Genomic DNA, 12,002 nt, shown 5'->3' on the forward strand with positions numbered 1-12,002 from the left:
TAAATCATTAAGACTTATTTGTCACTTTTCTCTAAAATTTATAGTTGATAATTCACACTTAACTTACTACTCAGATAGAGGTTCATGTTTCACATATAGTTTATCTTTACAAAGCTAGGAGCTAAAATAAGATAGAACACCTCAATTAGAACAAACTGAGAAGAAGAATGTTTATTGAGTTTAAACATTCAATCCCTTTTTCTTTTTATTTGGAAGAAAAGAAAGTTGTTCCAATAACGTAAACTCCAAAAGGTGCAGTCCTTAGCTTTGTTTGTGGGTGGTTTGAGAAGTCAAGCTACTGGCTTCAAGACATACATTTTACAAGAATGTGGATCCACTGTAGCACTCAATTTATTCACGAATAGTTTCTTCAATGTCTGGTGCTGCATTCATTCAAAACCATACCTTACAACATCAGTAACCCCCAAATAGTTTCAAAACTCACATCCAGTTCTATTCATGTAAAATTGATAGTTGAAAATAATTAGAGTAATTTGGTCAAATATTCAAATCATCCAATGATTCTCAACTAAGACAACTAATTTGAGTTTTTACCTAGCCGATAATGTATGTTTAACTTTATTTTTTTTCTTTTAGATTTTGGGATTTGGGTCTAATCCCTGTTAAATTTACTATTTCATTTCGATCTTCATTTTCTAAAAATATAAGCATAACTATTTCATTTCAATCTTCATTATTTAAAAATATAAGCATAAATGACCCTCAAAAACTTTCAAAAATGTGTTTCAATCAGAAAACAAGTTTTATAGATATCAAAACTAAAACATAATATACACTAGAGTAATGATTAAAAATCCTAATATATTCTCCTAGTTATCCTCTTAATATTAAAATAGTAAAAAGATAACAATAACTATCTTCTTATTTTTTTTTAAAAAAATAACATATATATTTGAATTTTTACTTATGTAAGTATTAAGAGGATAAATAGGAAGATGAATTAAGACTTCGAATCATTACTCATATACAATAAGTTCATATATTAAGTATGGAAAAAAGTGAAAATTTACATACAGTTGTCTTCACGTGAAGTCGATAGTTGAAAAACGTTATATAGCAATTTAATCAAACATGTCAAATCATCTAATAATTTTCAACTATCAACTTCACCCCACAAAAAGAGAACATACCTCCCAAAGGTCTCTTGCTTGAACAACACTGTTTTGGGGAATGCCAATGTCATCCCAATTGGCTGTGATGGCATTGCGCAGAGGCCCTCTATTAAGCAACACAACAGCCACCTTATACCCTGAAAGAGGACCTGCCCATATCTGCACCCAAAAACATGCATATCAACCCTTCTTGCTAATTTCAGACTAGACACACACAATCATATTTGTGTTTTAATTACCTCTTGATCACCTTCCATCCTAACCTTCTTAGCTTGTACACCAAGCGAATCTAACACGGTACGAATTTAACATCGTTAGTGACAGAATAACAAGTTAACGATGACTACTAAGCCTTTTCCCACTAGATAGGATCAGAATATCAATGTTAATGCGATCATCGCATCAAATCACCTTGGTTAACTGCAATAACTTCTTTGTTTGTGATTATCTCCACAATCTCTTTAGACATGTTTCGAACGTCACAACCGAGAAGAAGAGGAGCCTGCACTAAAACTTATAATGAGAAACAAGAACGCCCCCAATGAACATTAGTAACTATGACATGAACTGGGATACAAGCATGCATCTTCATACCTTGGAAATGGCCCATAAACTGAAATGAACAATGTATTCATCTTTTGTCATTCCTCCATTTCCCACCTCAAGCATATCAGGATCTGTTCATTTGATAAAATCCAACAGAAAACTTATTCAATTTCAGAATTCAGACAAAGCTACTGATAAGTGAAATCTAAATTTCTAAATTTCTAACCATTCCAACCGCCCGGTTTTGCGAGATCAGCATACACTTCATTCATATCAGCCCTTGAAATCATACTGTAAAAAGAGGCTAGTTACATAAAATTCCAAATTCAATTACGAAACTTCTAGAATTAGAAAAAATTGAATCCACATTTTTGCACCTATCCCATGAATCATTTATGTCATTTGTAGTTCTCCAGCTATTTCCGACTCGAGCGCCCCACAAAGCCGGATGCATGTCGCCCCTAAACAAACAAAGCAATTGCAATTAGAAGGAAGAAACTAAAATTAGAAAAACACAAAATTGTGGAACATACAAGAGTTTTACCATTCACATAAAGAGAAGAAGATTGGACGACCAGCGTTCATTAATGCTCGAGTCATAACAGGATATCTGCGAATAAGAAAGAAGAGCAAAGTTTTCAAACTCATGAATGATGATCAAAGGAAAACATAAGAGGTAAAGTGAAAATATACTTTCAACTACCTAACAGTTGGTTTTGATCCATCATTGTTACAATTGTCATACTTCAAATAATCAATACCCTGCAAAATAAGGCATCGTTACCACTTATTTAATAGTGATCGATTGATACGTATGTTCCTTAAAAAATAAAGATAATGTTTGCTACCCATGATGCAAAAGTCTTGGCATCTTGAAACTCATGACCAAGTGAACCAGGCATCTGTTTGCTACAAGTGAAATACCTGAAAAATTGCGAAACGAAACCTTAGTTTAAAGAATTAATGGTTGAATGAGAAGATGGGACTAGTTTGTTTGGGAATTAGACCAAGTCTATGTACCCTGCATCCGAATAAATTCCGAGCTTAAGACCCTTGCTATGAACATAATCCGCAAGAGCTTTGATTCCAGAAGGGAATGTAGATTTCTTTGCTACCAAATTGCCCTGCAAGATTATTTGGAACATATTGTTTTTTGACACAATGCAATAACTTTCAAGGATAAAAGGAATAGAAGGAAGAAAATCAAAGAAAAACCATAGGTATAAGACCTTATCGTCACGGTGTAGCTCGGCCCAGCAATCATCTGCATGAATGGTATGATTATATTTGCAGCATTTTGCTTTGTAAGAAATGAAATCAAAATATAAGAACTGAAAATTTAGTTGCTTTCATATGTACCTATGTTTACAAAAGTATATCCAAGCATTGAAAGACCAGTCGAAACAAGCGCATCGGCTGCAATCGAAAATCTATAAATCAGGCCATTGCCTTAACAATTCTTGATTGTATACAAATAAAGACTAAACTGAAATGCAAACAATGATAGGTTTGAAATCCAATTTGGGGAAGAACTGCAAAATTGAATACAGAACAAACAGAACAGTGCCTTCTATGAAACATTAATTCACAGTTTCAAATGCCAAGTACTTATAAAATTCACATGGAACAAATTAAAGATATGGATGATCAAATACCAGTTTCCCGGATGATTTTTTCATTAATTTGACAGTTGAAGTGATTCCAACTGTTCCATCTGCACAAAGAGTTTTCACAAATCAATCAGCATCACCAATCATTAGATGCATATATCCAAAACAATTGAACATGAATGAAAAAAACAAAACAAATAAATAAAGAGAAAGGTCCAATCATATATGCCAATGACAATAATTGATAAAAAGAATAATTATAAAAGAGAATGAAACAAAGAAAGTATATAACAAAATAACAGAATTGCAATCAAAAGAAGAAGAAAACAAAGATTTAAGATTATACATACCCCATAGGAGGAGTTGTTCCAAGGCCATTAGTAAGAAGGCTTCTTCTGTGTTGGTCCACCTCATTACCAAAGTTGGCTGAAGCAGGAACACAATTCAATGAGAGATTCAAAAGGGTCACCAAAACCACCACCACCAAGATCTCATAACCAATCCTTCTCTCCATTGTTGCTTACTTCAGCAACTACTCTATGTTACTATGTTACTTAGTTACTACTTACTACAGCTACCCTTTACCTAGTGAACTAGTGTGTTTTTTCCTTATCTATTTATATTATTTTATTATATTATTGATTTATTGTAGATCAAGAGGGTACAATAACGTGTTCCTTTGTCAGAGGTTAGTGTTTTACAATTTTATGTAATCATGATCATCATTTTAGAAGATATATATAATAAATTTGTCATTATCTAAATTTAAATTTCACGTTTGAATTTATTTGTTTATTTTTAGGATTAGATTTAGATTTAAATTTAATATTTTTTATTTTGTTATTTAGTTAATTATGATTATAATCACTTTCGACTAAAATCGTAATTTATTTATATATAATAAATAAATTTGGTATGAGTTTAATATTTTTTATTTTTTTATAGTATTTTTTAACCTAACAAATTAAAAATTAATCTGTTGTGGGTCAAATTTTTATTTAAAAATTTATTAGTAATCAATAAATTATTATATATATAAAATAAAATTTGAATATCTAACACTTAGTTTTTTTTATGAAAAAAAATCACTTGTCATCATTGAATAATGAATATTGATTATTAACATGAGTAAGTATAACATAATCATTATTTATTTAATGAGAATAATATAAGATCAAATTATTAATGTTAAATACAAATCCAAAATTATCATGAGCGTATTATTTATGAATTTTTTAAATAAATAAGGGTGATAATAAAACGAATAAGAATAAAATTTTATGATACTTAGGCTTAGTTTGGTAAAATTTTTACTTTTTAAAAGTAGCTTATAAAAGTTAACTTTTAAAAGATGGCTTTTTAAAAGTTGTAGCATTTATGTTTGGTAAATCAAATCAAAAACAACTTTTAATAAACATAAGTAACATCAATTATGTTTGGTAAAATAGCTTTTAAAATTTAAAAATACTATAATAGACATAAATGCAAACATTAAATTTGAAAATTAGTTAACATATGAGGTTATATTAGACTTTTAAATTTTGAAAAGCACAAGCCAACTTTGAAAAGCTCTATCCTAGGTGCTTTCAAAAGTACCCCGATCTTTTAAAAGTTGCAAGTACAAGCACATGATCTTTTTGATTTACCAAACACAAAATGAGGAGCTTGAGCTTTTAAAAAGCACAAGCACATCTTCAAAAAGCTTTACCAAACCAAGCCTTAATTCTACTTCATCTTACAATAACCCATATAAAATCAATTATATTCTTATTGTGGATAATAAAAATTTAAATCATAATCCGTTCTTGTAGATATCCTATTCCATATTCACTCCTGAAATAATCTCTCCCTAAAAATGATAAATTAATAAAGATTATAACATTCAAAAGAAAATATATAAATTAAAATAAAATCATTTAAAATAAAATAAGATTTGACCCTAGTTAAGATGTGTGGTAATCTCTTAAAAGATGAGTTTGAATTTATTAATTCATTTAATTATTTTGTTTTTTGAAAACAAAATTTTGAATTTAAAAATATACAAAATTTAAAAATAAACAATTAATTTGAAAATAAACAATTAAAAATAAATAATTAATTTGAAAAATAAACAATTAATTAAATTTTCTTTTTTAAAAAGTAATGTATTGGTTACTTAAAATAATTTTTTAATAAAATTCAAACGGGCACTGAATATACATGTTTCCTATTGTCCTTTTAAACACAAAACCTGAAAACCATGTTAATGTTTTCTACTTAACTCCTTAATTAGAACTATAGAGATAATTGTGATGGAATTAACTTAACTCTTTTAAGAAATTTCCATCATTAATTAATTAATTAATTAATTGCAGGTTATGAAGATGACTGCAGTGACTTCTGTGTTCTTTTTTGACTCTACATGTTTGGTTGAAATATATTTGATAAAGACATCCGAATATTTTGATAGAGCAAAAGTGATTGTTTTTTTCTTTTTGGCTTACAAGGAAGAAGGATCGGTGGTATTAACAAAATCCAAAGATTATGGCAACGAATTTTCATATGCTTTTAACAATCTTATGAGAATTGAAACCATTTTAATCTCTAAAATTTTCGATCGATCTGAATTTCGATCTCTAAATTTATAGTTATCTAATTAACATTCTCAAATATTAGATTGTGCTCTACACTTATTCCTATAGCTATTTCTTTAAACAAAAATCTAATGTGACACGTTAAATTGATAGAATATGTATCCACGTGATACACAACTTGCTAGAATGAATGTGTAATGAATGAATAATGTGGTAAAAATTGAATGAACTCAATTTGCAGTCCAATCTTTTTCCAATATGTTTGAGACTTTGCTGGAAAAATTGAATTCATTCAACTTTTGCCACGTCATTCACTCATTACACATCTATTCTAGCAAGTTGGGTGCCACGTGGATACACACTCTGTCAACTTAACGTGCCACATCAAATTTTCCTTAACGAAGATAGCTATAGGGGCAAACGTGAGTTACAATCTAATATTTGAAGGTGTTAATTAGGTAACTATAAATTTGAGGGTCGAAATTGAGGCCGAACGAAAATTTCAGGAGTTAAAATGGGTTTCAACTCACCTTATGAAGTCCGCAACATTTTACTTGTGCTTTTATCTTTTTAATAGTTTTTTTATTGGTTTAATTACTCTGTTGATTCCTATAGTTTTATAAAATTTTAATTAGGTCTTTATATTTTTTTTATCTTTATTTAAATCTTTATACCAAATTTTTTTTAATTAAGCTCTTATATTTTTTTCCTTTTATTTGAATTCTTATACTATTTTTTTATTTGAATCCTTATATAATTAAATTAATTATTGTTAAAAAGGACCTACTTAAAAAAATTAGTATAAAAATCTAATTAAAAAAAATATTAAAACTTAATTAAAAATTTTATAAAGCTATAAAAACTAACAGAATAATTAAATCTCATTTATTTAATGTGATAGTTAATTCTATATAAACAACTTAAAGCCTTTTGGAATCAAACAAAAATATTATATTTTTTCTCTATTATTTAATTCATCTTCTGTATATGGATTTTACAGTTACACGATCTAATGCATATATTTTTGGAAGATATTTTTGGCAAATTCTCTTTTTTTTTTAATTATCTTTTATCATTTTATTTTATACTTTGTTTTATAATATATAAAAGTATTTTATAAGAAAAAAAAACTAAAGAACGACAATATGATTTATATTTTTTAATTTAACAATTAAATCCAACTTATGAAATTTCATTGAAAAGTTATTATTGTTGAGTTGTATTGATCCTAATTTAATTGGCCATTCTCCTTTTCACAATTATTCCAATAGAAATATAATGCTTAAAGGTGGAGGAACTAATACGCACACTTTCACAGCGATTTATTGTCCCACCATACTTGGACTCTTTTTTTACTTTTCAATGTATAAATTTGATTGTTGAATTTTTAATATAAGATATTGATTTTAACGTTTAATTCGAGTAAATTTTTATAGTACTCTCTGAGATTTGTGTGAATTTTAATGTAGTTTTTGATTTTTTTTATTGTAGTCTTTTAGTTAGTAATTTTTGGACATATTTTTTGTAATGAATCATTATTGGAGCGCTTATGTGACATCGTTTTGTCACGCTGGATAACTCCAACAATTAGTTTAGCTGGTTCATTTTCAATTTATACTCACATTGTTTCCTTCCACTATATTTAACCCTAAATCCTTAAATTTTTATAAAGTTTATCTCTATTTTTTGTTCATCGCTCTCTTCTCATTCTTTCGTTTGTTGCTCTTGTTCATGTCGATGATGAGTGGTGGTAGCACTTCAGGTAAAAACTCTGTTCGTTCTCCATCTAGTTGGAATCGGACAAAAACGCCAAGCAAGAGCAGAAGATCGGGACTGCCAAAATGGTGCGGCTGTGGCTGCCGGTCGGTTCTCAGATGATTTGGGACAGATTCAAATTTAAACAAACCATTTTATGGTTGTCCCAATTATAATGTGGGTCAGAAAAATTACTTGTGTTGTTATGATTGTCCTTACCTCACTGTTCTTCTCTTGTTCTTGTCTGAAGTTTGAGCATGTTATATCATTTCTTGGTTACAAACAAGTGGGAAGAGATGGTGTGGACTTTTTGTCTGGGTAGATTTTGAAAATGATGAACAAGTTGATAAATCAGAATCTTCTGATAATGATTATCAAGTGAAGGTAAACTTTGATTGGAGGTTTCGGAGGTTGAAGGAAGATGTCCAAATGCAAAAAGTAATTACCCAGTTGTTAGTTTTAGTTGTGGCTGTATTCATAGTGTTAATGGTTATCCTGTATTGTAAATGATGAATAAGTTGGTGGTGAATTTTATGTACTTATAGGATGAGCAATAAATGTAAAAAAAGTGCTTGTTGATGGAATGAAAATGTTGTTAACTATGAAATTATTATTTTTATATTCATGAAATGAACTAAAAACAATAAATGATGAAGAAGGCAACAAAAGTTATTGAAAACCACAAAGCATAGTGTATTAAGATAAATTCCATTGTCTAGTAAAAAAAGTCAATGACAAAGATAAAAGACAGCCAAGAAACATGAAGCTGCTAGCTGTATTTTCCTCAAAAGTAAGACATAACAACAAAATATAAAGTATCACAATTCACCATCTAATCACTGTCTATTGAAAAAGCCTAATAAGACAAAATAGAAGATCCTATACAGATTTATCTATAGTCTTCAATTCTTCTTTTTTGGAGGCTTAAATCCTGGAGTTGGGATGAACTTCATCAAGTTGGCAAATTTTGTTGCTATTGCTGAAGATGCACCCTGCAAGGGATTCACTGTTGGAGAGATTGCCAGTAGAGAGATCTTTTTCTTGGTGACAACTTCGAAAGCCTTTTCATACCAGGATCCTATATGAAAAAGAAATTGGCATTACACATAATTGAACAGTTCACTTAAATCACAAAAGTATAATTATATAAATATTAAGCTACCTGTTAAGAATCTTCTGCCTCAGAAGTAGACGGCTGAGATATCTCAATCTCCACAGGTTGTGCAACAGAATTGCTTTTCCCATCACTTTGGTCACCATCGTTTTGGGGCTGCTCAACTTGCTACTCAGACGCAGGATGTTCTCCATCTTTTTTCTTCTTTTTAGCCGCTTTGGCAGCAGCGGCAGCATCAGCCACCCTCTTCTTTTTGCAACCTCTCTTTGTATGCCCCTTTTCACCACAGAAACTACAGGTAAATGTCCCCAACTGTCTTTTAGATGTACACCATCTCTAGTGTTACTCAACAGTTTTGTATCAACTTTAGGTTTTTTAGTTCTTAAACCACCCTTCTCACTGGCCTAAACAGGCTATCTTCTTCACTATCAGAGGAGTCAGAAGATACCTCAAAGAAAACTTCATTATTAAACACTTTGCTCTTGAATCCTCTAACAGTAAACCTTGTATAGAGTCTCCTAGAAATATTTGAATTTTTTGACAGTTTTTACTTGTTGTACTTATCTAATTTAGTGTTCTGGTTGGACTTGGTGGGCTGGCTGGTTTTAGTGGGTTTGGTAAATTTAGTAGGCTGAATGAATTTGGTGAATTTCGTTGCCTTGGGGGTTGGTTGTCTTGGAAGGATTAATTGTTTTAGGAGGATTAATGTTTTTTGTAGGCATCTTAGGCTGGGTAGGAGTCCTTGGCACTGGTGGTGGCTCTGTGACTTTGGATGTGGTGTGAGCTTTGATTTTGGAGTGTGATAGTTGTGTTTGCCATAGAGATGTCTTGTTTTTGTTGGGACTGCATTTGCAATTTGTATTGGGTACAGAATTTAGGGTGGGAGCAACTATGAGTGCATAAGTCTTATTGAGTAGGGGAATCAACTATGAGTGCAAGAAATTCAAAATTTTCACTTAATACAAGCAGATTTTGTTGGGCTTACTAATGCATTATAAAAAAAAAAAAGCAAAATCAACACCATAAGAACACATACTTTTTCAATTCTGCATATATCGCTCATCATATCCCTATTTCATTCAAGTGAAATAGAGCAACCCCACAAAATCCCAACCAACCTTCAAACCCTAAAGGCTACAATGACAACAAAACGAGTAAACTTCAACCACCCTGACAATTTGTATATCATGAAGAACCAACACTGAATTGAAAATTCAAGGTAAAAAAAAGTTATCGTGAGTCTGGTCACAATTTGGAACCTCGTGCTTTTGGTGGAGGAAGGAAACAACTAAAAGAGTTTTTAGTCGGATTACTTCTTCTCTCAACTTTTTTAACCCAACAAATAGAACTCTACGGTTACACCATTGATGAAGAGACGAAGATGAAGTGAGAGGGTAGAAGAAGAAAAGACGAGTGAAGTGTTTGTATTGGAGACAAAACTGTTTTTCATGCTAAAACTCATCTAAACGGCGTCGTTATTTGCACTCAAGGGCGTCAAACCAAAATGACGACGTTTTGGAGCCATCCAACGTAGTAAAACGACGCCATGTAAGCGCTCCGGTGATGACTCATCACCAGAAATATGTCCAGAGACCACTATGAGTACTCGGAGTTCTATCTGAAAAGACTACAATGGAACAATTGAAATTTTGAGGACTACATTGAGTATTCACGCGAATTTCAGGGATTATTATGGAGATTTATTCTATTTAAGTCATTATTAATTTTAGATTTTTTTTTCTTTTCTAAAATAAATTGTATATGTGGTCAAAGTAATATATTATTTAAGACAAAAGAAGTAATAATCATTTATGTTAAGAAATAATTTCATCAAACGTGTATAACCATATTTCGCAACTATTAAAATCATGGCCAAAAACCATTGACCTATGATACACTTTGCCATCCAATTTGGCCTCTAGCATCAAAAACCATAGACGCCGAGTTCATCTTACACTTTAGAGTTTAGACTTTAGACATTTGATCTTTGATTATGATTTAATTTTATCTTTAAATATAAAAATGTTACTTTTTTGTTAACTAAATATAAATGTTTTTTTTTTGTATTAACTAAATATAAATTTTACTGTAATGGGATTAGCTATATTGGGCTCTATTGGGATAACCTGGGCCCATATGACTTGTTTAAGGTGAGTTTTAGCATGGTTTTTAGTTTTTACGGTAAGTGAATGCAGGGTGTGATTCAGGCAAAAAATTTGACTTAGCTCTTGTAATATGTCAGACAACACATAGGATGGTAATGGATAGGGTAGGGTAGCGTTTGGATTCAACCCTAATTCTATTTACGGGTTGAAATTTTTATATAAACTCAACCTTATCCTACCCGCGAGTTGAGGATATCCCAACCCTAACCCTACCTGTTCTTAATCTGCGGGTACCCGACTCTACCTGCGGGTTACAAAAAATATATAACATTATTATATAACTTGATAATAATTTAAAATAGAACTGACTTTTATGTAAAAAAAAAAATTTAAATTATCAATTAATGTTTTTTTTAGTGGTTAAAGATCTTTTGCATTTAGTGAAAGGTCTTTGATTCAACATCCACTTAAAACATATTTTTATATAAGTATATAATATAAACATATATAGAGTGCGAGTTGGTCGGATAGAGTTGAGGCTCAACCTGCACCATACCCGACCCGCACGAGAACCCTACTCGCACCCTACCCTACCCGCTGCGAATCGGGTTGGCAACCCTACCCGACCGGGTGGAGTCAGGTTGAGTACCCGCGAATATGATACATATTGTCATCCCTAACAACACAAAAAGAATAATTTTATAAATTTCAAAACTAAACATAATTAATCAATTTGCATTGGTTATCATCTAATCAAGTATTTATATTGAATTATTGATATTAATTGAGGATAATAAATAAAAAATAATTTTCAAAAAATAAATACTTTTCATAACATAATAATGTTAGGTATTAGGTTAATAATAATACATGTAATTAATTTATTCCCTTTAAAGTTTGCTAAATCTTAGTTCTTTTTCTTTCTTTTATTCAAATCAATCTCATGTCGTTATATTGGTATCAATTTGTTTGCGCTAAATAATATTAAAATGAAATGTATATATGTATATACATTTTTGGTGAAAAATGAAAATAATTAAAATATATCATTACATCTCTTCGATTTACAATAAAAAAATATCTATTTCTTATAAGATAAGATATAAAAAAAATCAAAATAGTGTTTAACAAGCTAATTGTTACAATGGGTAACCGGAGATTAGTAG

The 12,002-nt window shown here is 30.4% G+C and overlaps 1 protein-coding gene across 1 annotated transcript; it reads right to left on the reverse strand.

Moving 5' to 3' along the window:
- Positions 1-4,000, reverse strand: LOC112715285 (alpha-galactosidase 1). The gene is made up of 15 exons (XM_025767034.2): positions 3,640-4,000; positions 3,335-3,393; positions 3,039-3,095; positions 2,909-2,943; positions 2,700-2,803; positions 2,528-2,603; positions 2,383-2,441; positions 2,224-2,289; positions 2,057-2,140; positions 1,906-1,970; positions 1,728-1,810; positions 1,545-1,635; positions 1,373-1,422; positions 1,152-1,292; positions 1-383 (listed from the first exon to the last, which is right to left on the reverse strand). The coding sequence occupies exons 1-15, from the start codon at positions 3,801-3,803 to the stop codon at positions 291-293; spliced, it is 1,227 nt and encodes a 408-aa protein (XP_025622819.1). The 5' UTR covers positions 3,804-4,000; the 3' UTR covers positions 1-290.
- Between the last annotated feature and the right edge of the window lie 8,002 nt (positions 4,001-12,002).

This window comes from Arachis hypogaea, chromosome 10 (genome assembly GCF_003086295.3).
Source record: "Arachis hypogaea cultivar Tifrunner chromosome 10, arahy.Tifrunner.gnm2.J5K5, whole genome shotgun sequence".
Taxonomy (NCBI): Eukaryota; Viridiplantae; Streptophyta; class Magnoliopsida; order Fabales; family Fabaceae; genus Arachis; species Arachis hypogaea.